This window comes from Mustela erminea, chromosome 1, assembly GCF_009829155.1.
Source record: "Mustela erminea isolate mMusErm1 chromosome 1, mMusErm1.Pri, whole genome shotgun sequence".
NCBI classification, from domain to species: Eukaryota; Metazoa; Chordata; class Mammalia; order Carnivora; family Mustelidae; genus Mustela; species Mustela erminea.
The window spans coordinates 1,093,122-1,119,803 of record NC_045614.1 but is presented as its reverse complement, the minus strand read 5'-3'; the positions used below and the strand labels follow the sequence as shown (position 1 = coordinate 1,119,803).

The following is a 26,682-nucleotide window of genomic DNA, read 5'->3' as shown; positions in this document are numbered from 1 at the left end:
AATCCACCAAGTGGACTAAAACGGAGGGGAGAGCCCCCCGGGGCGCCCTGTTGGAGACGCCTCCCATCTGCCTCCGCCATTTCTTGTTTTCATGACTAAAGTCTTACCCCAGGTGGGCGCCTGAGATCCAGGTTTCTGCACACGCGCCCCCCTCCTCCCCACGAACGGAGGGCACGTTCACTCTTTCGCATTGACCCGCTTTACAGATACGTGTTGCAGATTGTGTGTCTGGCTGGGTTCTGACCCCGAGATCCTCGGGCTGAGGAGGGCGGAATGTCAGTAATGTCCCGACACTGTGGGCGCACGGGGAGGTGTGGGAGGTTGCCGTGGTGGACACCCCCAGGGACAGGGGACTGTCAAGGGGAGAAGTCCTTCACTGCTTCCGGCCCTCCGGCTCCCAGTCCCCTCCTGGTGTGCACAGCCTCCAGCTGTCTCCGGCCTGGACGCCTGCTCCGGAGAGTCCCACGTGGGGCGCCTGGGTGGCTCGGTCGGCGGAGCGTCTGCCCTCGGCTCAGGTCCTGGCCGCTGGCCCGGGTGCTGGGGTCGAGCCCCGCCTGGGACTCCCTGCTCGGTGGGAAGCCGGGTTCTCCCTCCGCACTCCCTCCGCACGTGCTCCCTCTCTCAGTAAGTCTCTGTCGAATAAATAAATAAAATCTGAAAAACAAAATTAGATTGTGTCGTCTGCAGAGTCATCTCGGACCCTTCCCATCCCAGCGGCCCTCCTGCCCTACTTCTTAATTAATGCGATTGTGGTAAAAATACATAACATAAAACGTTGCATTTTTTTTTTTTAAAGATTCTACTTATTTATTTGACAGAGAGATCACAAGCAGGCAGAGGCAGGCAGAGAGAGAGGAGGAAGCAGGCTCCCCGTGGAGCAGAGAGCCCGATGCGGGACTCGATCCCAGGACCCCGAGATCATGACCCGAGCCGAAGGTAGCGGCCTAACCCACTGAGCCAGCGCACAGCGGCGTGAAGCACACTCACCCTGTCCTGTGACCACCCCCACCCTCCGGCTCCTGAACCTTCCATCCCCCCACGCGGAGACTCTGTCCCCACGAAGCACAGACTGCCCACCCCTGCCCCTGCCCCCTCCTCTCCGTCTGCGTGGACGGGACTCCTCTGGGGCCCTCCTGGGAGTGGGGTCCTGCGGGACGGTCCTTCTGGGTCTGGCCGCTTTCGCTGACCCGTGTCCTCGGGGTCCCCCCGCGTGTGGCAGGGGTCAGGGTCCCTCCTCCGTCTGGGCAGTGACACTCCGTTGCGTGGACGTGCCGCATGGTGTCCACTCTTCTGGCGGCACACGTGGGCTGTCCCGGCGGCCGCTCCGGGGAGTCCTGCGGCTGCGGGCAGGGGCGTGCGGGTCTCTCCTCAGGCGCCCGCTTTCCTCCCCCTCGGCCGCGCACGCAGGGGGGCCGCTGGCTCGTGCGGCGGCCGCACCCGGCACTTGCGGGGACCCGCCACGCCGCCTTCCAGAGCGGCCGCCCCAGCGCGGAGTCCCGCCGACACGCAAGGCTCGGCCCGTCGACGCTGTGTTTTAAGGAACCCCGGAGCCCGCAGCGCGGACTCACGGCCCGGAGACCCAGCGTGGCCGGCGCTACGTCGCGGCCCGGCCGCGCCCCAGTCTCCCTACGGGTCGCGGAGACGCGGGCCTGCCCCGCCCCCAGGCCGTGAGCCTCCCCCGTCCCGCCCGGGCCCCCGTTGGCGGGCTCCAGCGTGGCGCCCCGGGCGGGCCCCGGCGGCCGGCAGGCGCCCCGAGGGGCCCCGTGGGGCTGGGCATCGCGCTGCCCACGAGCAGGTGCGTTTAGGGGTGACTCGGGCGGGTTCCGGGGTCCCGGGAAGACGCGCCCGCAGGACTCGCCTCGTCCAGCAGGGGGCACTTCAGGGCAACGCGCTACTAAAACGCCAATTAAAAGCCAGGGACTGACCGCTGGGTCCTGAGAGATTTTTCTTTTTGCCCCGATCAGGCGCGCCGTGGACAGCTCGGGCGCCGTCGGGGCCTCGGGCTCAAGATGGCTGTGCCGCCGCCTCGGAGGGCCGGGCGGCGGCGCCGGCGACGCTCCGGGAGGCTGCAGGCCGGGCCGCCCGCGTCCTCTGCACGTCCTCCCGCGGCCGCCGGTCCCAGCCCGCGCGTCCGCGCCGCGCCGCTCTCCCTCGAGGGCCCGCGTCTCTGATCAGGCGCGCCGCGGGCAGCCGCTCCCGAGGTCCCTTGCGGCGGCGTCCCGGGGGCCTGCGGGGGCCTCGGAGCAAGATGGCGGCCGCGAGGTCCGGGAGGCGCGGGCGGCGGCGACCGCGGCGCCAGTGAGCGGCCCGGGGGCCCGGGCGGCTCCGGGCCGGGGTCCCGCTTCGGGACGGACCATGCTACGCTCCACCGGCTTCTTCCGGGCCATCGACTGCCCCTACTGGGCTGGGGCGCCCGGGGGGCCCTGCCGGCGGCCTTACTGCCACTTCCGGCACCGCGGGGCCCGGGGCCCCGGCGCGCTCGTCGGCGGCGGAGCGGCGCCCCCCGCAGCAGGTAATGCCCGGGCGGGGCTCGGCTCCCCGGCCCAGCCTAGACCCTGCGGCCGGCGCTGACCCGCGCCCGGTTCTCGGCCCAGGCCGCTCTCCGCACGCCGGTGGGCGTCGGCTCCCGAGCCGGGCCCGGGACCACCCACCCCCGGGCCGGGTGCACGGCGCGGGCTGCCGGCGAGCCTCCGCTTCCGGGAGCAGGCGGTTCAGCCGGCCGGGGCCGTGCCCTCCCGGAGCTGTCGCGGGTGTGCAGTGGGCTAACGCGGGCCGAACGCCGAGCGCGGCCGGCACCGGTCGGCGGGCCCCGGGCTCCTGCCTCTCCTCGCGCCCGGGCTCCCCCTGCGCCGGGGGCTGCGGCCGCGCCGGGCTGTGGCCGCGCTGCTCTCCGCCTCCGCGCCTCCGGCAGCGGCCACTGCTGTCGCCAGTAGTGCCGTTAGGAGGGTCTTGGGAGCCCCTACTGTGTGTCCGGCGCGACCGGACGGGGAGTCCGTGAAAGCCCGGGACTGGGACGGGAGGGGAGGAGCGTCCAGGAATTAATTACCTGCTTTCGGTGGCGCGGAGGTGCCGGTGGACACGTCGCATCACCGCGGTGGCTGTCCTTGTCGTGGCAGGGCTTGCTGAAAGCGGGGAGGACTCAGGCAGGCTCCTTGGAGGGCGGGTGGGGTTTGCGCTGAGACCGTAGGAACGGGGGCGTCGCAGGGAGAGGCTGGGAGAAAGGATGAAGTGCTGTCGTTGCTTCTGAGGGAAACCCAGGCTCCCACCGGTGACCTCTGTCCTGCAGGACTGGCTCCCCCTTTCCGTCAGACCGCGACCTCCTCGCCCCGCCCGTGTCGAGTTTCGTCTGTGTTTTTCCCCGTGAGAAATGATTGCTGCGGCACCTTCCTCCAAGAGGGGCTCACTGGCTGCAGTCAGATAACAGGCCTAGTTTTCCACTTGGTCAGGAAAGGGAAAGTAGGATTGTCTAATTGGTCACGTAAATGTGCTTATCCGGCCGGTACCTGCAGCGCCTGCCAGCCCGATGCAGGCCTCCTGGGTTCCACACCCCTGGCGGGCACGGGGCGTGCAGAGCCGCGGGGCCTTCCAGTGTGGCTGCCAGGAGCCTGCTGTTGAGGAAAACACACCCGTGCCCGCTGGTACCGTGGAATCCGCGGCTGCTACTCCCCGCTCCCGCAGGGGCCGGCGGGCGGTGGGGGAGCACGAGCGAGTTGGCGCCCGCCCGGCTCGCCCGGTGAGGGTCTTCAGTCCGTGTACTTACCTGTTGGCACTGTGCATTGCACTTTGCAAACAGTCCCCTGATTTCTGGGCTCCTGACCGTTTACTAAGCGTTGGGAGAGGGCAGGACCACACCCCCATGCCGCTGACTTTCGACCTGGCCCCAGGTCCTCGAGTTGCCTTCCGGCCGCCTGAACTCTGGGGTGGGATTTCTCGCCTCCTGTGTTCTTCCCACGGTAAGTCGCTTTTTACGTTTCTTTCTGCCTCACAGGTGGCCAGTTGGTTTCTCAAAGGGAACCCGTTTGGTGATGCGTGCCCCGCTTGCCGTGGGGAAAGATGCAGCCGCCTGCCCCTTTCCCCAGTGGGTCTTCATTTTCCTTTGCAGGAAAGGAAAGGCCCGTTTCAGATAGAACGCTGCCTCCCCTGCAAGGGGCAGGGTCAGATCCCAGCTCAGCCTCTTTCTTGCTGTGGGGCTTCTGTTTCTTTCTCTGTGCCGTGCTGATGGGGCTGCTGCCTTCTGAAGAGGCCAGGGGAGAGTGGGTGCCTCATCCTTTCCCTGCCTTTCAGCTTCCCCTGCTCCAGATTTTGACAAGTTTCTTTCCGGCGGGAAGAGGCTGCAGCAGTCCAGGTGTGCGTGGTCCAAGCAGAGGTGCTCTGGCAAGGGTGGGCTGGGCCAGGTTTGCTTGGACTCATTTTTAAGCTCCAGAGCTGCTAAGGTGCTGGGTGGAAGCTGCCTGCAGGTGGGGTGTGGGGGTCCCTGTGAGGCCCAGCACCTCTGGTCTTGGGCCAGTGGGCGCTTGAGCCTTTCAGCGGAGTCTGAGTCTTGTGAGGGAGCTGGGCAGGGGGATCCTGTTGCTTCCGGCCCTGCAGGCCCAGCCCCACTGCCCACCCACCCGGCGTGGGCTTCAGGACTCCCACCTCCAAACTCGGGTGTGGCATTGCCCAGCTGTGGCAGCGCACACTCCGGCAGGCTCTCTAGAACTCTCAATGGTAGGGATGATTGTCCCCGTTTTACAGATGAGGAAACTGAGGCCCAGAGATGGGGAGCCACTCTCCCGGGTGCGCATGGCCGGTAAGTGGGAGATGGGATTGAGTCTGGGCAGTCAGGCCTTTGCCGCACTCATCACCTTCCTCCAGTGCCCGCTGCCCAGTACGTGTGTGTCCCTCACGCACAGCGGGGCCCCTCTGTGTGTCGGGCTCAGCGCTCGGCCCCGGGGTTGGCCGGGAACAGCAGTTCTGGGAAGGACAGAGCTGCAGGACTGGAGCACCGAGACCTGAGGACAGGCTGGAAGGCGGGTGTGGTCAGGGCCGTGTGTGTGTGTGTGTGTGTGTGTGTGTGTGTGTGTGGACAGCACTGCCCTGGTAGGGCCCTTTGTGGTGTGGAGAGAAGTCAGGCCGCGGAGGGTGGGAGCAGGAAAGGAGTGCTTCCCCACGGAGGGCGGGATGTGTTTCCTCTGTGGGCTGACTTGGAGCTGGAGGGGCACAGCCGTGGTCACAGACAGCCCCCAGGGGACGACGGCTCGGGGCAGGCCCGCCGACCCCGCCACCCGTCAGTTGCTCCCTCTGGGGGCCGCGTGCCGGCGGGTTTCATGGGGGCCACTTCCCACCGGCACGTGCTGCTGTCCTCGGAGTCGGGAGGGAGCGGTGCCCTCCTGCGTCCGGCGCTTCCTGCGCACAAGTGAAGGCGGGCGGCGGGGGGCAGGGGACACGGGAAGGGGGACTTGTCTTTCCTGAACTGAGAAAGATCAGATCCTGAGAGGAAACCCCGCAGAGGGCAGCATCGCCTTTCGTGTCTGGAGGCCTGGCCAGGGTGTGCAGGGAGCCCGCGGTGCCTTTGCTAGCTGGGGCAGCGTGGCCTGGAGCCTGACCCACTGGGCCTCCGGCTTCGTCCGGGAGCTCTGAAGCTGGCTGGGGGAGGGTGGAAACTGGCCGTGGGGGCCAGTCGCGCTCTGGGTGGGGGATGGGGGGATGGGCGTGGGGGTGGGAGTGTGTGTCCCGGGCGCCGGGAAGCACGGAGCAGCCTCCCCGGCCCCCACTTGCTCTGTGCGGGCAGCACCCCCTGCCCGGGTCACGACAGCAGCGGGCGTTCCCGGGACTCGCCCGGTGTCTCTCGGTCACCCGCTGCTTCTCGAGGAGGCCACCTGACTCTTTTTAAGCTAAGTGCCCCCCCACCCCCAGGGACCCAGCCTTGCAGGCCTCCCGGAGGAGATGCTTCCGCTGGTGGTGGTCCTGCTGTCGGCTGGTTCTGGCTGTCAGCGGGGCTGGGCTCAGGCGAGGTCCTGGGCTTCCCAGAGCCCTGGATGCGCCTACGCCAGGCCTGGCCGGCCTCAAGGCCGCGGCGCTCCCGGCAGCCCCAGCGGGCGAAGCCCCCGCGTTCTCTGTTCAGAGCCTTTTCCTCACCACTCGGAGCAATGTCTGACTCGGAGTCATGTTCGTTTTAAAAACCTCGGCGGTCCTGAACAGTCGGAGGAAGGGGGCTTTGTGAGTCGCCCGCGGCAGACCCCCGCCCCCCGCCCCACGGAAGAGGCCTTGGCGGCTCTTGTGCGTCGTGGTCCTGCCGCGCTGATGACCTTGGATTCTGTTTTCGGAGGCGAGAGGCCATCCTGGCGTCCTGCCGCTGGCAGCCCCTCCGGAGGGCCTGAGACCTCCGCAAGCGGCCCTCTTCCCCTGACCTGGGAGAAGCCGCACACGTACCGCTGCTTTGGGGTTTTAAAGTGTTTTTGCTCCACGCTAGCAGAGCTGTGGGGCTCCCCTGTGGTCCTGCCCCCAGGGGACGCTGGGCGCTGTCTGGGGAGGCTGCTCCTGGCACAGGGTGGGTGGGGGCTGGGGTTGCTGCTCAGTCCCCCACGGCGCCCCACGCGCCCCTCCCCCATACCCGCCCGTTGGTTTCGGGCTGGAGCGCTCTGCTGCCAGGTGAGCGCGCGACGCCTGCTCGGCGCCTGGCCCGGGCAGGGGTGGCGGGCACAGCCTGCCGGGGTTTCGGGGGAGCAGGGGCTGCGCATGGTGCTTGAGCGTGCCCCACCCCGAGTCCTCCAGGGGCTCCGAGGAGAGGAACAGGCCCCTTGGCTGCAGCCGGGGCAGGGCAGTGCCACCGCAGGGAAGGCGGTCTGGCTTCACTTTCTGTTGTGCAGAGAGCCTGTCCTGGGGGGCGGCGTGGGGCGGGCCTGGCCCCCACCGGGTCAGCATCGCAGCCTGTGCCCCCGCTGGCCCTTCTGTAAAACGGGTAAAGACTTGGGCCCTCCGTGGACAGTCGGTGTCGTGGGAACGTCCTTGCCTGCTCCGCCGCCCCCGCGCTCCCTCTGCACTCTGGGGCCTCTTCACAGAGCCACGCTTGGGGCCGCCACGGCGGGCCTGCGGGAGCCTTCAGCTCTCTGCCGGCCTGTGCAGGGGGGAGGCCGGGTGCTGTGGTCTGACGCACAGCAAGAGCCGGGTGCCGGGAAGGAAGCCAAGAGAGGGAAGAGGTGCCCGGGCCACTGAGGCTGGGAGCCCTTGGGGTGGACTGCAGGCCGGGCGTCCGGGAGGGTCTCCTAGCTCCGCTCCTCAGTGAGCTGTGCCCTCCGGAGTCTGTGCTGTGCTTGGCCGGTGCCTTTCGGGGGACCAGGTGTGCGTGCTCGCCATCTGGGGGCCTGTGGCCTGGTGGCGTTTCCTAGCTAGAGGTTTTCTAGGGCCTGGCCACGGCAGGCTGGCTGGGGGCAGGCCCAGGGGAGCTGCCTCCCACTCGTGGCTTTCGTTTGCTGGAGGAAAACGGGGTGGGCAGCTGCTGGGGGGCCCAGAACCCGGGCACCCTGAGGGTGGGGCTTGGCCGTTGCACAAGCCGTGGCTGGGCCTGGACCCGTGTTCACGCGCAGGTGCACTTGGGCCCTGCTGTCTTCTGGGTGTGTCTGAATTCATTGCGCACCTGTGGGACGGCGCAGGGTGGGGGGGCATTCTGGAAGCCTAGGGTGGGTGTCCCCCAGCGCAGATGCGGCCTGGGGTCCAGGAGAGAGCGCCGCGGGCCCTGGGATTTGCAGACATCAGGCAAGTGTCCCCCAGCAGGTGATTCCTGAGCTGGGCTTTGAAGGATGAGTAGAAGTTTGCCTGGTGGCTGGGAGCAGGAACGGGGATGATCATCTAGGAGATTGGGGCCGGGAGACAGGGCAGTGGAAGGCCTGGGATGTTCTGTTGTGTGGTATGGAGGGACTGAGGTGGGAGGGAAGGGGGCTCGTTGCTCTCTTGCATTGCTGCCACTCCCAGCGGCTCCGGCAGGGGTCCCTGACTTGTGACGGTCCTGAGGCTGCTGTGGTCCGGCCAGTCCACCCCAGTCCTCCCCAGTCCAGCCCAGAGACGGTGATGGAGGGCTGTGCGCAGGGCCCGTTGGCTTTCCTGTGTGGCTTCGGGGGGCTGTCTGTGCCGCAGGGACTGTCTCCTCCGGCCACCACAGGGGCCTGTGTCCAGGGGAGCGGGTGCTCTCAAGGCACGGGGCCCCCGGGCCCGCAGTCAGGATTTCCTTCACTCACTCGCTCGCTCACTCCACAAACCGGCCAGCTGACTTGCGACCTGGGTGTGGAGGGGAGCCAGGCCGTCAGCGTGTGGAGCGGCTGGACAAGGAGGGGGCAAGGCCCAGGAAGGGGACAGGGGTGGCGCGTCCGAGTGCCACGGGACTACGTTCACTCCAGGTGCATCCTGGTCATTCTTGTCCCTGTGTGTCCTGGAGGCCAGATCCGTCCCCTCCCAGGTCATGGGCACACAAAACAGTTGTTTGTCCCGAGAGATTTGTGTCCCCTACCCTAGCACAGTGGGCCGGGGGACCCTCAAAGAGCAAGGATGGGGGTATACTGTTCCTGGAAGCCTTTTCTGGAGGACCGGAAAGCCCTGGGGCCTCCCTCGCCGTGCGCCCGTGCCCCGGCATTGTACTGGGTCCCTGGGGAGGAGCAACTGCGTCCCACCCGTTCCGCAGGGAGGATCCTGGAGGGCTGCCCGGAGGAGTTGCGGAGACAGAGGGCATCGGGCTCTGGGCAGGAATCTGGTCCTGTGTGAAGGAGGGTGGGGGCTGGCCCACCTGGAAAGCCTTCCCTCGCCCCCCCACCCCCCAGCACCTACGTGTGGGTCAAGTGATAAAAGGCACCGACGCTCGTGTGTGGCCTTGGAGCGTAGGCTCTTCTTGGGGGACACCTGCCCCCCCGTCTCGGCTCCGCGCCCGGCCGCGAGAGGTGTGGCTTTCCTTCTCTCCGCCCCCGCTTCACCCTGAAGATGCTGTGGTGTTCCTGGGCCTCCGTCTTGGCGGAAGGTGACCCCCGGGACTCCCACCCGCCACCACGTTTGCGGACTAGGAAATGTACCAGAGCCAGCGCGAGAGAACCCTCGATGTTTTCCGTGTCGGGACCGTGCCGGCGACTTGGTGGCCCTCATGCGCTGGTGATGAGGGCAGCAGAGGGCAGGACCCCTCTGGCCGCGCGTATTTCCGAGCGCTCTTTGTGATTTCGTCCGGCCCTCGAGGCTTCCCTGAGGTTTTGCAGCGTAGCCGAGGTCCCCCCACGGCCATGGTTCCCTGCCAGCAGGCTCGGCGCTGGGCCTTGGCTGCCCCCAGGCCACTCTCGTTCTGGTCCTCCTGGGATCAGGCCTCGGGGGGCGGGGTGGGGGGAGCTCCCTTGTGTGTGGTCCTTGATGGCCAGAGCGCGCCCAGTCAGGTGGTGGTCTCAGGGCTGGCTGGGGCCCTCTTTCTTTTCTTTCCGCTGGAGCCCTTGCACTTGCTTTCGGGGTGGGGGGTGGCGGTTGGGTGGGGGGGGCAGCGAGGGGAGGCTGTCTGGGGTCGGAGCTTTGAGCTGGTGTGTGGAGCCGTCCAGCAGCAGCCTGCCCTGGAGGCGGAGGTGGATTCCAGGCCCTGCTCCCCTTGGCGCAGACCAGCCTCCTCATCAGGCGCATAGCAGGGGCCCCCCGTGTGCCCTCTTGAGCACCCCTTCTGTTGGCTGTCGCTCTTTTCGTCCTAGATGCCTGGGGTGCCCCAGGTGGCCCCAGAACTCCTCGCTCTGGACGGCCAGGTACTTTGACCCCCAGCTTCAGGCTCCTGCCCTGTCCGGTGGGCACTGGGATGTCCAGGAGTGGGGGGTGAAGGCATCCTACCCTGGGGTGGGTAGGAAGGTCATCAGGAATAGAGACTTTGGGCCCGGAGAGGAGTAGTGGTGGCGAGCCCCTCTGTGGCCCTGGGAGGGGGGCTGCTCTGGCCCCTTTTGGGGGCTGGCCAGAAAAGCCCAAAGTGAGGGGTGGGTCTCAGACCTTCTGGGCCCCAGTTGGCCCTGCCCTGCATCCTAGCCAAGCCAGGGCTGGCGGGTAGCCAGTGCCCTACCACTGTGGCCTTACCAGGGTGTCCCCGCTGCCCCTTCCACAGCTCCTGGAGCCTGGGTGGCTTCAGTCTCTCTGCTGAGTAGCCCTGGCATTCTGCTTATCTCAGGGCTGTGGGGACGGTCTCTTCCCTGCGCCCTGCTGCCCCCGCACGGGGTCCCCAGGCTCTGGCTGCCCGGGTTGGAGGCGAGTTGCGCTGGGGTCTTATCAGGGCTCGAAGCCCGGGTGGGACGGCGGTGCGGCTGTCCTTACCCTTGTTGGACCTTGGGCGGTGGGGGAGGAGGCTGGGGCGACAGCCAGCCCTTCAGAAGGCCGACGAGGTCGGCTGGCAGCCGCAGGACTGCTTTCCGGGCGGGGAGGACCGAGGCTTTGGGGTCAGCCCTCTTGCCAGCTGCCTGAAGCTTAGGGAGCAGCCCGGCTCCGAGCCCCAGCCTCATCTGTGGAATGGGCAGATGGGGGGGGGCAGGGCGATCTTGAGGGCGGGCCTGAGCGCCTCCTGGGGTTTATGGTGGGGCTCGGGGGCCTCCCCCAGTGGGGCCTCTGTGCTCGGCTGTCTTGTTAACCTCGCATGCCTCTGTAGGAGGGTGCTCCGTGTTTTCTAGAGCTGGGTGCGGTGGGCGCAGACGCACAGACGGGGCCCAGGATAGGGTGTCGCTCGGCAGAGGGGAGGTTGGGAGGGTTCGGAGGCGGCTGCCCAGGACTCGGGAGGCAGCACTGCCCTGTCTGTGGCCCTCTCTGCCCCTCGTGGTCTGCACAGCGACTCTCGGCCGGCCCCATGTGGGCTCTCGCACTCAGGGGGCCATGGCCCTGGACGGTGGGGCTTTGGCTTTCTCTTGTGGGGCTGGGGAAGCCCACCTGCTGTCCAGCGTCCTGGAAGCCTGTTTCAGAAGCGGGCGGTCAGAGAGTGGCAGGACACCAGAGCTGGGGGGGGAGGGCAGCTCTCTCTTCCGGCTGGGCAGGTCCTGGGGGGTGTGTGGCCTAGGTGGGCTGCGGTCTGGTGTGGGTATGGGAAGGGGTATTTGGCAAAAACAGTCTAGTTAATCTTGTTTACCAAGTGCGTGCTTACCCCGCGCAGACCCTCAAGGGAACCGCCCCTTGGCTTCCATCCAGATAAATCCCCTGAGAATTAGAAGGTGTGTCCAGGGCGCCCCACAGCCCTTCCTGACCACTTGGTGCCACCTACCCGAAGCCTTCCAACGTGCTCCCACGGGTCAGTGGGCAGTGCCCCAGGAACGCCCTGTAGCTTGTAAAACATTTTCTTGGGGAGCTTCTCCAATTCCGAGAGGTCCCCCGAGGTCCCGGCCCTCCGAAGCAGGGCAGGGCGGGGGACTAGATCCCAGGAAGGTCCCCTCCCCAAAGCCTTAGGTAACTTGGCTGGGGCTCAGTGGGCCGAACTCTGGGCCCCGTGTGCTCACTTTGAAGCCTGAGGCTGTAACGGAGTTCTTGGCAGCTGTGCTCGAAGCTTCTAGACCTGCCTGGAGCCCCTTGGGCTGCTGACAGAGTCTCATAGTACCGGCCGGGAACCTGAGGCCCCAGGGGGGCCGGGGCTTGGCCTTGACCTTTGTAGGCCCACTGAGTGTGGTTTCTTCTGCTCTGTGGCTGGGCAGGCCGCCTCCGGCTGGGGCTGACAACAGCCCACGTGGGCAGGGCTTCGGGGACGCGCACGTCAAGGGACTGGGAGCTTGGCCTGGGCTTAGCCAGGAGCTGCACCCGCTTCAGAGTCTGAGCTCCTGGGACCCCTCCCCATCTGAGAGGCCAGGCTGCCTGGAAGCTCGTGGGGGTGGACCCAGTGGGGTTGCCCTTAGGATGCCCGATACAGGCTCCAACGCAAGAGACTAGACAGCCCACCTCCGTGCCCCTTGACCTCAGGTCCCCCCACCCCCTAGTTGACGGGGTTCGTTAACGAGGCAGCCTTTGGGCCTCCGCAGACCCTTCTCTGTCCCTCCTGTGGGGTCTCGACCTAAGCACACCTCTGCTTGGGGGAAACCCTTCCGAACTATGAGGTGGCCTGAGGTCTGAACTCTGATCTCAATTTCTTTGTTTCTGTTTTTTAATTTTTTAAAAAAAGATTTTATTTATTTGTTTGACAGACAGAGATCACAAGTAGGCAGAAAGGCAGGCAGAGAGTGAGTGAGTTAGCAGGCTCCCCGCTGAGCAGAGAGCCCGATGCGGGGCTCGATCCCAGGACCCTGAGACCATGAGCTGAGCCGAAGGCAGAGGCTTTAACCCACTGAACCACCCAGGCGCCCCTGACCTCATGACTTTGAAACAGGGTTGAGGGGCTCCTGGCTGATGTGCATTTTTAAAATTAAAAAAATTTTTTTTAAAGATTTTATTTGGCGTGCCTGGGTGGCTCAGTGGGTTAAAGCCTCTGCCTTCAGCTCAGGTCATGATCCCAGGGTCCTGGGATTGAGCCCCGCGTCGGGCTCTCTGCTCAGCAGGGAGCCTGCTTCCTCCTCTCTCTCTGCCTGCCTCTCTGCCTCCTTGTGATCTCTGCCTGTCAAATAAATAAATAAAATCTTTTTAAAAAAAAGTTGTATATAAAAAAAGATTTTGTTTATTTATTTAACAGAGATCACACAAGCAGGGGGAGGGACAGAGGGAGAAGCAGGCTCCCCGCCGAGCAGGGAGCCCGATGTGGGGCTTTCTCCCAGGACCACGACCTGAGCCCAAGGCGGCCGCCTCACCAGCGGAGCCCCCTGGGTGCCCCGGATGTGCGTAGTGTTCGAAGCCCCTCTCCCTGGCAAGGGTAGGGAGAACCCCACCCATTCATCTGTGACCAGCCCCGGGGGCCGTATTCCCATGAGGTGGGCTGGAGGCCCCCTTGAGATCCAGCAGTGCAGCGCCTCCGTGCACGTGCCCAGTAAGTGCCCCCCAGCTTGTGGCCCACCCGGGCCTCTCTCTGCTGGCAGCCAGGACTTCGGAGGGGAGGGCACTGCCTCTGTGCACTCAGGCAGCGTCGGGCCGGAGGGGGTCTCCCGTTGCTGCCTTCGGGCTGGTTGTGAGGGAGGGTCGGCTGGGAGGGCGGCCCTCTGCCTCTGACGGGGTGGCTGTGAGTTCTGCCCCCCGGCTCCCCACCCGATGTCTGGGAGTTTCCGGCTGTGACGGGGGCACGAGCTGACCGCGCCCTGGCGCCCCAGCTCCGTGACGGTGAGTGCTTTCCTCCCTGTCTCTGACTCACAGTCCTGGTGTGTCCTTGGTGGTCTGAAGCATCACTTCCTTTCCTGTAGCTACTACCCAGGCCGGGATTCCAGGTTAAACGCCAGGCAACAGGCCTACCACGGCCCCTTCCTCCCTCGGGCCCCAGGCAGCCCCGGCCCAGCCACAGGCCCCGCACAGCTCCCTCTCCCGACAGCTGGTGGCCAGCGGCGGGTTTCTGCTCCCTACGCTCTCTCGCTCAGTGATGTGGCTTGGAGTGTGCTGGGGCTGCGGGGGCGCCTCACCACGGCCTGGGTGCCTTAAGACCGCGGACTCATCCTCTGACAGCTCTGGAGGGCCAAGGTCCAGAGTCGGTCCCCAGGGCTAACTCCAGGGGTGGCCGGCGGGCCCCTTCCTGTGGCGCCAGGGGAGAAACCTCTGCTACTTTCCAACCACAGGGCATGAGGTCTGGCCGGGTTTGCTTTCGGGGTGCTAGAGAGTCATCTGTGATTAGACTTTTTAAAAAGTTGTTTGAATATGGCTGGGACACAACACTACACTGGTTCCAGGCGGACAGCTGGGATTAGTGGTGAGTGATTTGAAAGGTTCATACGTGGGTCCCTTGGGGGCTCAGTCGGTGAAGCGTCTGCCTTTGACTCAGGTCATGATCCCGGGGTCCTGGGACCGAGCCCCGCGTTGGGCTCCCTGCTCAGCGGGGAGCCTGCTTCCCCCTCTCTCTCTGCCTGCCTCTCTGCCTCCTTGTGATCTGTCAAATAAATACATAAAATCTTTAAAAAAAAAAAATTCAGATAGGAGAGCGCCTGGGTGGCTCAGTGGGTTAAGCATCTGCCTTTGACTCGGGCTGTGATCCTGGGGACCTGGGACCGAGCCCCGCGTCGGGCTCCCTGCTCAGCGGGGATCTGCTGCTCCCGCTGCCCATTACCTCACTTGTGCTCTCACTCGCTCCCTCTCTCAAATAAATAGTCTTCAAAGGAACATAAATAAAATTTCAGATAGGATTTCCTTTTTTTTTTAAATTTTTATTTTTAAAGAGTTTATTGATGTGAGAGGGAGAAGGAGCCAAGTCAGGGATGGAGGGAGCGGGAGAAGCAATAAGCAGGCGCCCCGCAGAGGAGGAAGCCCGGTGCGGGAGCCCGGTGCGGGAGCCCGGGTCAGGACCCGCGCCGGAGGCAGCCGCTCAGCCGACCCCGCCGCTCGGGCGCCGCTCTGCCGGCTCCCGGTGATGAACTCGGGGTTCCGGAGTGCTCGCCCGCGCTGTGTTTGTGTGTCATCTCTTTCTGGGCACGTCGGGCTTGGTTGGCTCAGCCTTTATGTAGCTTCTGTGCTCCTGTCTGGGCGTGAGCGCGGCCCAGGAGCTTCCTGCACACAGCGGTGGTTTGCTTGTGCGGGGCTCGAGCTCGGGGCCTGGAGCGCCGCGCGGGGCCCGGTTCTCTGTCCCGCAGCTGCCGGCGCCGGTGCGGACTCTTCACTTGTGAACCTCACGAGGTTGGTACCCCAGGTCGGCTCCGTGGGAAGAGTGTGTGACCCCCAGTGTTGGGGTCACGAGTTCAAGCTCCGGGTTGGCTGTGGAGGGTACTAAAATAAACAATAATCGTAAACTTTTAAAAAACATTAAGAGGACGTAAGCTTGTGGTGCCTGGGGGGCTCAGTGGGTTAAAGCCTCTGCCTTCGGCTCAGGTCATGGTCTCAGGGTCCTCGGATCGAGCCCCGCATCGGGCTCTGTGCTCCGAGGGGAGCCTGCTTCCTCCTGCCCCTTCACCTGCCTCTCTGCCTACTTGTGATCTCTGTCAAATAAATAAAATCTTGGATGTAAACTTGGCCGCACCCCACTCGGTGTTCTCAGAATGTGATTTGAACATACCATGCTTTTTCTTTTTCCCACCACGGGACCGTGGCTTGGAGGGCATTCTTCTGCCTCACCTTTCCCTGAAAAGCATTGTGGGGCTCCCTAGCCGTGAGCGTCCGTGTTCTCCGGGCATCTGCAGGGAGCCCTACAGGTGACCCTTCCAGGGTGGCCCTCGGCTCCCCCCTCCCCCAGGCCCTGACTCTGGGGAGCTGTGCACGTCCTGCCCCACGCCGGCTGGGTCTGTGCCCTGCCTGCTGGCCGGCCCTGCGCTGCGGGAGGAAGTACCTGCTACGGCTTCACCCTGGGCCGGGCCCGCGGACTCGCCTCCGCACCCCAGCTCCCGGACGGCACTTGTCCGGTCTGTCTCCTCCATTGTGCCCGTTCCACGACCTTTGCCGAGAGGTCTGTGGACCAAGCGGCCATACCTCTGGGGCCCAGTTCTGCTTCCTCACTCTGCCTGCCCGCTGACGGGGGTGGGGGGCACTCTGGAGCCTTTGGCCTGTTGGCAGAGCCTCTCTGGGGGTTTGCCAGAGGCCCAGCCCCCCAGTAGGTCCTGGTTCTGTGCTGGTTCCTGGCCCTTCGCTGTGGCGTCAGGGCTGAGGCACGGACCGGGGCAGTGGCCAGCGTGGGCTCGTGCCGCGCTGCCCGAGCGGCCGCTCACCGCTCTCTCCTCCCGCTTCCCCTTTCAGGGCTCGGTTATGATCCGTACAACCCCGAGCTGCCCAAGCCCCCCGTGCAGAGGGAGAATGGAGTGCTGGGCCGGGGGGACGAGCCCCGCTCGGACATCCTGGAACTGGAGCTGGTCAACCAGGCCATCGAGGCTGTGCGCTCGGAGGTAGAGCTCGAGCAGCGGAGGTACCAAGAGCTCCTAGAGACGGCCCGCGAACACAGCTCCACCGAGGCCCCCGCCGTGGCGCCCCGTGGCCCTGCCACATGCCCCACCGCCGGCCTGGACGAGGATGCCTTCCCACTGTCCTTTGATTACAACCCTGGTGGCCGCCGCAGCCTGTTGGGCCCTGACGCCAGCTACCAGCCCAGTCCTCTGGCCGCTGCCACCGAGCCAGGTAGCAAGTACTCCCTGGCCTCTCTGGATCGGGCGCAGGGCCGAGGTGGGGGGGGCGGTGGCACCCTGGAGTACGTCCCCAAGGCTGTGAGCCAGCCCCAGCGACACGGCCGCCCCGTCCCCAGCAGCAAGTACGTGCTGGACGACTCCAAGCCATCCACGGACCTGGAGTATGACCCACTGTCCAACTTCTCCGCCCGGCTGCTCAGTAGGGCCAGCTCCAAGGACGACAGGGCCCCCAAAAGGCCCAGGGGCTCCCGGGGCAGCGAGCCCTACACACCTGCCCTCAAGAAGCCCTGCGACCCCTTTGCCGGCTGCGATGCCAGGTTTTCAGACTCCGATGACGATGCCGCCGCAACTCCGGCCGTTGTGCCTGTCACCACCAGCCCCCCGAGAGCTCAGGCGGGCCCTGAGAGCAAGGCCCCTGGGCAGTCAGGCTCCAGGGAGGGCCAGGACGCCGAGGAGGGCGGCCCGCGGGAGACCAAGGAGATGGCGGTGCAGTATGACGTGGAGGACCTTGGGCAGCCCCCCAAGGACCCTGGGGGGACGCCCGTGGCCAAGCCCAGCTCTCCGGCCAGGGCCTCCCAGGAGCCCAGTGGCTCCAAGCAGGGAAGACCCAAGAAGAAGAGTGGGGCAGCGGCCGCCCCCAGCCGCAAGGACGGCGTCCGGAAGAAGGACAAGGGCGGAGGCGGAGAGCGCGGGCGGCCGGCCGGGAAGCCCTGTGCAGACCGGAAGGGCCCGCAGGCTGGCGGCCCCCGGCATAGGACCGAGCCGCCCGAAGGGACCAAGAAAAAGCCATCTTCGGCCACCCTGGTGGCCAGCTCAGGGAAAAGCCGGCCTGACCGTGGGGGTGTCCCCCAGCTGCCGAACAGGACCGGCGGGAAGACCGTGTCGGGCAAGCTGGCGGAGCGGAAGGCCCGCTCCCTGGACGAGGGGCCCCCCCGGGACGCCCCGAAGCTGCAGAAGCGGGCCCTGAGCCACGCAGACCTCTTCGGGGATGAGAGCGAGGATGAGGGCCCGGGACCCGCGGCGCCCCCCGCCGCCCCGCCCCGCCTCAGCTCCACCTCCGACTCGGACTCGGACTCCGACTCCGTCGGCAGCCGGGGTGGCTCGGCCGCTGGGGGCCCGCGCAAGCGCCTCAAGGCCCCCCCGCCCACCAGGCCTGCCCCTGCCTCTCCCTCCTCGTGCTCCTCGTCCTCGTCCTCCTCGGGGCCGGGCGGGGGTGTGGACTACTCCGCCCTGGAGAAGGAGGTCGACTTTGACTCGGACCCCATGGAGGAGTGTCTGCGCATCTTCAACGAGTCCACCAGCGTCAAGACGGAGGACAGGGGCCGGCTGGCCCGGCAGGTGAGCCTCCTCCCTCTGGGGCCTGCCCGCTGCCGCCCTGCCCCGCCCCCCGCCTTGTCCACTGGGAGCAGGCTTAAGGCCACCCAGCAGGCTCCCGGGGCATTCTGAGATGCACAGAGACCAGGCAGGGCTGGGCTGTGTGTCACTCCCCTCTCCCTCCCTCTCCTCCGTCCCCCAAACCCGACCTGGCCCCTGCCTTTCTGGGTTGGCTGGCACGTGTCCCCGTGCCGGCCGCCAGGGGGAGCTTGCTTTCCGCAAAGCTGAAACTCACGGCTTCTGGGAGGGTGGCGAGGTTCCGTTAGGGCCGCCCGGTCTTCTCCTGCCCTGCTGTGCTTACAGACCTTGGAGGTGGTGCCCCGTAGATTTCTCTGCCTGGTGCCTGTGTTTCTGGGCTGCCCCTGTGAGTGGGCGAGGGAGGGGAGCAGGAGGCAGTGGTCTGGGCCCGAGACCCTTTTGGCCAAGGCCCGCCTCACCCTTGGCCTGGGGTATGTCTGCCGACGATGTGCTGGGGAACCTGTTTCCTCCCCTGTGAGCCGGCAGGGCTTGGAGGTGAGGGCCCCACGTTGTATCTCAAGCCCTGGGAGCCCCTCCCTTGAGTGTGTCACTGCCTCCACCCACCCCTGCCCCCACCCCCAATCCGGAGGTCTGGGAGCACCCAGGTGGGGTGGGGGGGTGGGGCCCAAGGGGTGGAGCCTCGCTGAGGGCCGGGTATGTGTTTCAGACCCCCAAGGAAGAGAAGCCGGAAGACAAGGAGCATTCGGGGCTGACCACTCTGTTCCCCGGGCAGAAGAGGAGGATTTCTCATCTCTCCAAGCCAGGCAAGGAGGTGAGCACCTGCTTCTGGGCGCTGAGCAGAGGTCGGCAGGACAGAAGAGGCCCCCGTGTGCAGACACCACATCCCCGTGTTCCCCCGCTGGTGGGTGGCACAGGGCAGGGAGGGTGACGTGACGGGTGGCCCTGGAGTGGCCCTCCTGCAGTGGGGTCACACAGCCCAGCCTGGTGCTGGCTGGGGGATGTGCTGTGTGATCCCAGAGAAGTGGCCCCACCTTTCTGAGCCCTGGTTTCCGCCGTGAAGACAGGAGCGGGTGCTGGTGGCTAAGGCGGGCCAGCCGGCGGGAGGACGGGGCAGAGGCTGGGGCTGCAGGCCGGGCACCTGGGAGCTCCGCGGAGTCCGTCCCTGGGCGGAGTCCGTCCCTGGGCCCCTCCCCGGGGGAAGCCGGAGACTGGAGAGGACCAGAGCCAGCGGGATTGGACGGGCGCGGGGACCCCCCCACGAGTGGGTGTGCCTGTTATCACGGCCAGAGGCACGGCCTGGGCATTCTGGAGGCAGAAGCCAAGCGGGCAGGGCCACGAGGTGATCCGCTCCGGGACAGCTCGGAGACATGAATTTGAGGCCTAACATGCTGAGCTCCTTGGTTCCCGCCTGGGTATCGAAGGGCTCAGAAGAAGGCCCCAGGGTCGCCGGCTGTACCCAGGCCCCGGAGCCCGCGCCTTCCTGCCCTTGGCCGTGCTGCCAGGTGTTCGCCCCGCGCGATCTTGTCTGGGTGCCCCCAGCCTACAGCCGCTCCCTGGGGTTTGTCGTCACCCAGGCGGAGCCCGTGAGGAGAGGCCCAGCTCCCCCCGCCCGGCCTCCCACCGCCCAGGAGGTGTGCTATCGGCGGGCCCTGCAGGCCCAGAGGGACTCCGCCAGCTGGCTGCAGGCCCCCCAGCAGCCGGCGGAGAAGTCCTCCTCCGTCCGCATCTCAGCCCCTGGCGAGAGGAGGAGGATCGCGCACGTCCCCAACCCGCGCCTGGCTGCCGGTGAGTCCCAGGGCACAGTGGCTCTGCGCCGTGGGAGGGGCCCAAGGCTCCGCTTCTCCGCGTCTGGTGGCCTTGAGCAGGGCCCAGCGGGGGCCTCAGTGTGCTTCCCTGGGAGATGGGGATAAAGGTCTCTCCGACAGTTAGCGGTCAGGCGTGATGATGCGCCCAGTGGCCCTGGGCCTTTCCTGGCTTTGGTGCTGGTAGAGGGTCTGAGGGCTGCCTGCCTGCCGTCCCTTGTCTAGCTCACAGACCCAGAGCCTCCCTCTGAGGCCCCGAGCCAGAGGTCTCCCTGGGATTCTCCCTCTGTCCCTGCCCCTGGTCTGTGTGTCCTTGCCTCCCCCGGGCTTCTCGGGTATTGGAGGCCGCGAGCCTCCTGGGGGCCGGTCTGCGTGTGGGCACTGGGCCCTAGACGGCCATGCCAGGAACAGGGAGCTGGCCGCGGGGTTGTGTGTGCGGTGTGACTGGAGGCTCTCCCTTGGTCTGGAGGCCTCGGGGGCGGTCTGGTCCTGTCCCCTGCTCTGCGGGGTGCGCTCCCCGCTCAGGAAGCCGGGTCACGGCTCCGTGGTCGGATGGGCGGGACGCTCAGTGGGTGTCTCTGGTTCAGCGGTGTCTGGAGGGGCCTCAGGGGGCCTTGTCCAGATGCGGAGTGCGCTTCTCGGGGGGAGGCCCTTGCTGTCTGACCGGCTCCTCGGGGGATTCCCTCGCTGCTGGTTCCGACACCCCCTTGAGGAACCGAGCCCGAGGGCGGCCCCGCGAGGTGGTTCTATGAACGCAGGTACCCGTAGCCACCCCTGCCTCTCCCTGGTTCCTGGAACCTTCTTCAGGATAAGCTGAGCGCGTTCTGATCCGTCCCCACCCTGAGCTCCCCAGTTAGGACCCGATGGTGAGAGCTGTTGGCTGAAGGTCTGTAGCTGCGGCCAAGGGCGAGGGCCCTGAACCATGAGAGGCCCGGGTGGCGGCTCTCAAACCCACAGCTGCTGCCCGCAGCCGAGCTGCGCAGTTGGTCCTGGCACGTGGGCCTCGCCATGCGCGCTGGGGGCAGGGGGCCTGACATTCGGAGGCGCCTGGCACGGGGGGCGCCTCCCTGAGTGGCAGTGGGACCCACCTGAGGTCTTGGGAGTCCTGCCTGGTGCCGGCTTTCCTTTTGTCACAAGCCCGCGTGCCCCTGCAGCGTTTCTGTCTCAGTGAACCCGAGAGTAGACTTGCCGACCCTGAGAAGTGCGTGTTCTCTGCTCAAGTTGGCAGAGGCAGACCCTGCTGTGGGATGGGCCACAGCCGGCTGGTGCTGCCAGCGTCCTTCTCGAGAGCCCGGGCCCCGGGCTCCCTGCTGTCCTCATGTCCCCATTCTCCTGTTGCGGCTGGGCCCGGGAGCAGGGCTGGTCCGAGGCCCCGAGCACACGCACACCCGCACCATCTGCCTGCAGCCCTCGGAAACGGCCCCGCAGGCGGGTGCCCCCCTCCGTGGGTGGGGGGGCGGGAGACTGTTTGGTTTGTGACCTCATCAAAGGGAGCAGCAGAACACACAGGCGGCGGCGGGCAGGCCCGCTGGTCACAGTGACCGGGCCGGGGGTGTCCCATACCCTCTGGTCCTCCGCCCAGGAGTCAGGGCCTGTCCCCCTCATAGTCAACGCCTCGGAGTCGGGGGCCGGAACATGTGGCAGAGGCTCCCCACGTGGCCTGCCACTCGCCGGACCCCCCCGGCGGCGACGTCGCCTGAGCCGGCCTCCGGAGCCTCGTTTGCGTTTCCCCCTTCTCGATGGACTTGCCCGGACGCAGATAGAGCCTAATGTCCTTCCACAGCCCGTGCCCCGCAGCCCGGCCCTTCCCCCTGTGCTCCGAGATGCACGTCCTGCTGGCGCTGAAGGACCGCGGCTGCCTGGTGCTCTGCAGCTCGGTGATGGGCGTGCTGTCCTCCTGCGCTCACGCCCCCTGTGCCCCGCCAGCCCCCACAGGTGCCAAGAGGGCCCTCGCCGCCAGCAGCAGCCAGCCTCCCGATGGCCCCGAGCCGGGCAGCCAGCCCCTGAAGGCGCGCACGTTGTCAGGCATGGCGTCCAAGACCACCACCACCATCACCCCCAAGCGCGTCGCCCACAGCCCGTCTTTACAGGTGAGTGTGCCTCTGCCTGCCCTGCGGGAGCCTCCCCCTGCCCCCTGCCTGGTTCAGAGACACTGAGCAGGGGGTGCGGCGCAGGTGCCCTGTGCCCCGCCCTCACCTGGCCTCAGTCTCCCCCCTCGTCTACACTGCCAGCGTCATCTGTTGGCACGGCGAACCAGCGGCCACCCTCCTGGTCACCGGAGCCCAGAGGGTCCGTCAGGGTCCACTGCGTGTGCGACGCCCTGGGGATTCCGAGAAATGCGTCAGAGGACCAGGTGGGGACATGCCACCTCCCGACAGATCTGTGTCTTCCCTAGAGTTTAAAGAAGCCCATTATCCCGAAAGAGTTTGGGGGCAAAGTCCCCACGGTCATCCGCCAACGGTATCTCAACCTGTTCATTGAGGAGTGCCTCAAGTTCTGCTCCTCGAACCAGGAAGCCATAGAGAAGGTGCGCCAGCCTGGCAGGGAGCCAGGGCCGGGGCCGAGGGGCGGCTGCTGGGCCCCAAGCCCGGGAGCCCAGGCCTGAGCTGTGTGTCCGTGGCCAGGCGCTGAACGAGGAGAAGGTGGCCTACGACCGCAGCCCCAGCAAGAACATCTACCTGAATGTGGCCGTGAACACACTGAAGAAGCTGCGGGGCCTGGTCCCCAGCTCCGCGCCCGGGCTCACCAGTAGGTCGGGCCGGGCGGCTGGGTGCTTGCGTCTGCAAGGGTCAGGCTTGCGCCTGCAGCGCGGGACCCAGGGCCGGGGTGTGGGACGCCGGCCGGCTCTCTGCCGCCTGGAGCGCCGGACACCGTCCCTGGAGAGGCCGTGGGAGGGGCCGGTGGCGGGTGCAGCTCTGGGCAGCGGGTTTCTGCGGAGACGGCCGGGGCCACGGGCCTGCACCACTGCCTCTCCTTGCTGTTGACAGCCCTCTGCAGCGAGCGGCTCTGGGCTGAGGGCCCCGCTGGTGGGCGGCCTCTTCAGGGGCGAAGCCGGGCCCGCTGTGTGCGTCAGCTCTGGGAGCCCCCCTGCCTCTCGGAGGCATATTAAGCCACCGCGTTCTCGCTTCCCTGCTCCTCTGCCCCCCACAGCTCCCCCTGCACAGGGTCCATGGAGCCTTTGGAGGCCCGTAGGTCTCCCCCGTCCCCTAGGACTGCCACCAGCAGCTGGTCCCCGAGTTAAGGTGGGGCAGGATGGCCGCCCCCAGGTCACGGGCAGTCAGGCCTTTCCTGACAGGCCCCCCGGAGGACGGGGTGCACTCGAGAGTCCGAGCCCAGTTTGCCCTCCCCCCACCTACAGAAACCAGTGGCCGGAGGCTTGTGTCCCATGAGATGGTGCTGGGGGGCAAATTGGCCACCAAGACCAGCTTCTCGCTCAGCCGCCCGAGCAGCCCCCGAGTGGAGGACCTGAAAGGTGAGCCCAGTCCCTCCCGCGGCCCAGCCAGGCCGTCCCGGGCGCTCAGCCACGGCCACGGTGCCGGCGCTTCCGCCCCACCCCCCACCAGGCCCGCCCCTGCTCACCTGCCTGGCTCTCCCCGGCCTTGCTATGGGCTGACCACCGGTCCCGGCCGTCCCCAGGGGCCGCCCTGTATGGCCGTCTCAAGGAGTATCTGCTCACCGAGGACCAGCTCAAAGAGAACGGCTACCCCTTCCCTCACCCCGAGCGGCCGGGGGGGGCCGTCCTCTTCACAGCCGAGGAGAAGAAGCCCAAGGACTGTGAGTGGCCCTGAGCAGCGGTGCCGGGGGTGGATGGGGGCGGCGGGCGGAGCGGCCTCTGGGCGGAGGGGCAGTCGGGGGCCTGACGCCTGCACCCAGCCCCCACCCCTGCCCGCCCCGCAGCGTCCTGCCGGATCTGCTGCCGGTGTGGCACCGAGTACCTTGTGTCTGCGTCCGGCCGCTGCGTGCGCGAGGAGGAGTGCTACTACCACTGGGGGCGGCTCCGCCGGAACCGGGGTGAGACCCCCGGGAAGGAGGCTGGAGATGCCCGGGCCTGTCGGGGGTCCCCATCGTGCGCGCGTGGAGGAGGCGCATGCTGGGCTGCCCGCGGGCCCGGCCCTGACCGCCACCTCTCTTCCAGTGGCCGGCGGCTGGGAGACCCAGTACACGTGCTGCTCAGCCGCCATCGGCTCCACTGGCTGTCAGGTCGCCAAGGTAGGACTCGCGCCCCCGCTCGGTGCTCCCCCTGTGGGGAGCGGCCTCGGCCCGGCTGGAAATGAGGGGCAGCCCGCGCCGGAGCCCTGACCCCCTTTCCTGTCCTTCGACCCGTGTGCCTCTGACGGCGGCCTTGGAAAGAGCGGGGCGTCCGCCGCCCTCAGCGGCCTTCCCCCCGCCGCCCGCAGCAACACGTGCAGGACGGCCGGAAGGAGAACCTCGAAGGCTTTGTCAAGACTTTCGATAAAGAACTTTCGGAAGACGCTCACCCCGGGATCTTCGCCCTCGACTGTGAAATGGTGAGTTGCGCGTGCTTGGCCGCCTGGCGCCTGCGTCTGCAGCCTGAAGCCGGCGTGGGTCTCAGGACAGAGCAGGTGAGGGGAAGAGCGTGGCCCGCGGCGGGTGCCGTCTCCCTGGTGGCTCGGGCGTGGAGAGCGGGCGTTTCCCACACCGCCTCGGAGCGGCTCTGGCCCTTGGCTCGCCCCAGGTGCGCGGAGCGGCGCCGCCATACCCCGGGCCTGGCGTGCAGGGGGCTGCCGGGGCTTCGTGAGGGCACCCCGGGTTCTCGACGGCTCAGGCTCCCAGAGCAGCCCCGGGAGCTCCCCCGGGGGGCGGGGTGGGGCGGGCGCGTTGTCATACGAGCCTCCCGGCTGCGCAGTCCTACACCACGTATGGCCTGGAGCTGACGCGCGTCACGGTAGTGGACACGGACATGCACGTGGTGTACGACACCTTCGTCAAGCCGGACAACGAGATCGTGGACTACAACACCAGGTGAGGCCCCGCTGCCCCGCCCCCCTCCCCGCCCCTGGCTTGGGAAACCCGGAACCCTCCGTCGCTACCCTCAGGCCCCAACTCTGCCCGCTGCAGGTTTTCAGGGGTGACGGCGGCCGACCTCGCCGACACGAGCACCTCGCTCCGGGACGTCCAGGCCGTCCTGCTGAGCATGTTCAGTGCCGACACCGTTCTCATCGGACACAGCCTGGAGAGCGACCTGCTGGCCCTGAAGGTACTGCCCGCCCCGGGCCGTGCTCGCCAAGGGTCTGGGAGGGTAGCTGGGGCTGTCCTGGGCCCCGGGCGCTCAGCACGGTGGGGGGTGGCAGCTGGGCGGTCCTGTGGGGCCCCTTCCTGCCCGGGCCCCCGTGGAGTGTGCCCGACCGCCTGCCCACAGGTCATCCACAGCACTGTGGTGGACACGTCCGTGCTCTTCCCGCACCGCCTGGGCCTCCCGTACAAGCGCTCCCTGCGGAACCTCATGGCCGACTACCTCAGACAGATCATCCAGGACAATGGTGAGCCGGCGGGCGGTGGGGGTGCGGGCTGAGCCGGGGGGCGCCCACCCTGACGCACCGCCCCCCCGCGCCCCACAGTGGACGGGCACAGCTCCAGCGAGGATGCCAGCGCCTGCATGCACCTGGTCATCTGGAAGATCCGAGAAGACGCCAAGACCAAGCGGTGACCGCTGCCGCCCGCCCGCCTTCCCCGCGGCCCCGGCCCGGCCCGGCCTCTGCCCCAGCCTCTTCCAAAACAGTGCAATAAATCTCGAGAGCTAACCCTGTCCACGTCGCCAAGACATGGCAACAGAGAGAGCGGGACGAGCCGGCGGCACGAGAGCCCCGCACGGAGACCACCTGGATCCCTGCCCCCCACCCGGCCCCCTGCGCCGCCCCTGCCTTCTGTTCTCTGGAGACTGCTGCTGACTCCCCGAGGAGGCCGGACAGACGTTCCCCGCTCCCCCCGGCCCCCGGGCCTGCTGCGTCCCTAGCAGCCAGGCCTCCTGGCTCTCCGGCCGGGCAGGCTTTTCGTGGGTGTGTTCGAGACAGGGGTTTTTTTATTTTGTATTGTTATTTTTATTATTTGTAACTTAAACCTGGCGACTCGCACAGTTGTCTTTTCCCTACCCGGAGAAGCAAGACCCTGGTGCTGCCTTCACTGTTGGGGGAGGGGGAGAAGTTGGGGGGCCGGGGGCCGACAAGCTGGCACTTGGGCAGCCACCAGGACCAAGAGTCCAGCCTGGCCTGGGCCGGACGGGTGGGAACTGGACTCCATGACCTCTGGGAACCAAGCCAGCCCCCACCCCCTGCCACTCCCCCCCCCAGGGCCTTGCCTTCCGGGCCCCTTCAGGGCGCCTCAGCCTCTGGACCCTGTCTTCCGGCCGAAGCCTCACCCTCCCCGGGGGCTGTCTGTAAAGGCCTGCAGCCTCCCCAGGGCCCTGAGCCCTTCTTCCCCAACCCGAGGCAGGGACAGAATAAATGTTTGTATGGATTTTAGTTCGTGTGGCATCTGGTGGTGGTCTTAGTGCCAGGTAAGCCTGGTGGTCAGGACCCGCCGCTGACCGAGAAAGCAGGAGCACATCCTTGTCCGACTTGCTGAGCACCATCTCCAGTGCCTGAGCTGTCCCCGGGCCTAGAGATGCAGACGCAGATCCCTGGGTGGCCCGGCTCCCCAGGGGCGCCGTGATGGGGGAGGTGTACCCCAGTCCTGTGAGTGGAGCCGCCTGGCTGGCCCGCGGGGGCGGGGTGGGGGTGAGGAGACCCAGGGAGCCACCGTGCCTCGCCCTCGCAGGGCTGTGAATCTGCGGGGGGTCTGAGAGGGTGTCGCCCACCCAGAATGTGTGCCTGTCCGCTGCTCCCAGGGCATGCTCTGTGCACAGCACCCAGGGATGCAGTCAGGCTTTTGTGGATCATTGTGCCTCTTGGGGTGGAAGGGCTGGAGCTGTTCAGGTCTCTACTTTTAGTTCATTTAAAATGCAAAACGAAGCCAGAAATGACCTAGTGGAGGGGCAGGTGCTGGAGTGTCCTAGGCCTGGAGGCAGGAACACACAGGTGCTGGAGGGAGGACCTCCTGGAGGAGGCCCCCTGCTACTCTGTCAAGCTTCCGCCGAAGGCCAGGAGAGCAGGGTCCCAGGCTGAGGACATAGCAGTCTCTACCTCTGAGGCGTCCTGGGCCATCGCTGCGGAGGACTGGTTGCCCTCTGGATCCCGGGAGGCCCTTGAGGGGAACGTTGGCTGATTTGGGGCCCCAGCCGCTGTTGTGTCCCCCTGAGGTCCTTCTTGTGACTGTTTTGACTTTCTCTTCCACAAACAGGTAGTTGTTTGCTAAACCAGTGGCACAGGTTCTGTGTTTCTGTTTTTGTTTGGAGGAAGGCAGAGGGAGAGCGAGAATCTCAAGTAGGCTCCGTGCCTAGCACCGGCCGGACGCAGGGC

General features: G+C 66.7%; 2 protein-coding genes and 1 long non-coding RNA gene across 10 annotated transcripts; 1 reads left to right on the top strand and 2 right to left on the bottom strand.

The window, feature by feature from the left end:
• Positions 1-506: 506 nt before the first annotated feature.
• Positions 507-2,357, bottom strand: LOC116567810 (collagen alpha-1(I) chain-like). Its single transcript, XM_032303148.1, has 3 exons — positions 2,228-2,357; positions 1,188-2,167; positions 507-654 (listed from the first exon to the last, which is right to left on the bottom strand). The coding sequence occupies exons 1-3, from the start codon at positions 2,355-2,357 to the stop codon at positions 622-624; spliced, it is 1,143 nt and encodes a 380-aa protein (XP_032159039.1). The 3' UTR covers positions 507-621.
• On the top strand, positions 2,235-25,029 carry REXO1 (RNA exonuclease 1 homolog). Of its 6 annotated transcripts, none has more exons than XM_032358238.1 (17): positions 3,873-3,953; positions 4,735-4,789; positions 15,730-17,450; positions 18,172-18,276; positions 19,040-19,250; positions 21,194-21,357; positions 21,663-21,794; positions 21,892-22,015; positions 22,626-22,739; positions 22,904-23,041; positions 23,165-23,278; positions 23,403-23,476; positions 23,665-23,775; positions 24,135-24,250; positions 24,347-24,485; positions 24,648-24,768; positions 24,847-25,029. In XM_032358238.1, the coding sequence occupies exons 2-17, from the start codon at positions 4,735-4,737 to the stop codon at positions 24,933-24,935; spliced, it is 3,528 nt and encodes a 1,175-aa protein (XP_032214129.1). In that variant the 5' UTR covers positions 3,873-3,953; the 3' UTR covers positions 24,936-25,029. The 6 variants fall into 6 exon arrangements, with proteins under 6 accessions (XP_032214101.1, XP_032214091.1, XP_032214129.1 ...); XM_032358231.1 differs by having other exon boundaries at positions 3,937-3,953; positions 4,285-4,789; XM_032358210.1 differs by lacking the exons at positions 3,873-3,953; positions 4,735-4,789 and adding an exon at positions 2,235-2,512.
• Positions 14,218-20,720, bottom strand: LOC116599346. Of its 3 annotated transcripts, XR_004289326.1 has the most exons (4): positions 20,356-20,720; positions 17,722-17,848; positions 15,326-15,504; positions 14,218-14,769 (listed from the first exon to the last, which is right to left on the bottom strand). It is a non-coding gene; the product is annotated as an uncharacterized LOC116599346 (long non-coding RNA). The 3 variants fall into 3 exon arrangements; XR_004289323.1 differs by lacking the exon at positions 15,326-15,504; XR_004289325.1 differs by lacking the exon at positions 15,326-15,504 and having other exon boundaries at positions 14,218-14,757.
• Positions 25,030-26,682: the final 1,653 nt, after the last annotated feature.

Bases quoted from the DNA above. Each gene is read 5' to 3' on its own strand.
- LOC116567810 (XM_032303148.1), bottom strand. From the start codon at position 2,357: ATGGTCCGTCCCGAAGCGGGACCCCGGCCCGGAGCCGCCCGGGCCCCC. The intron at 2,168-2,227 runs GCCCCCGGGACG...GCGCCTGATCAG, and splicing joins TTGCTCCGAGGCCCCCGCAG to AGACGCGGGCCCTCGAGGGA. The intron at 655-1,187 runs GTCAGCGAAAGC...TTTGTTTTTCAG, and splicing joins GGGGGACCCCGAGGACACGG to ATTTTATTTATTTATTCGAC.
- REXO1 (XM_032358200.1), top strand. From the start codon at position 3,524: ATGCAGGCCTCCTGGGTTCCACACCCCTGGCGGGCACGGGGCGTGCAG. The intron at 24,486-24,647 runs GTACTGCCCGCC...GCCTGCCCACAG, and splicing joins GCGACCTGCTGGCCCTGAAG to GTCATCCACAGCACTGTGGT. The intron at 24,769-24,846 runs GTGAGCCGGCGG...CGCGCCCCACAG, and splicing joins ACAGATCATCCAGGACAATG to TGGACGGGCACAGCTCCAGC.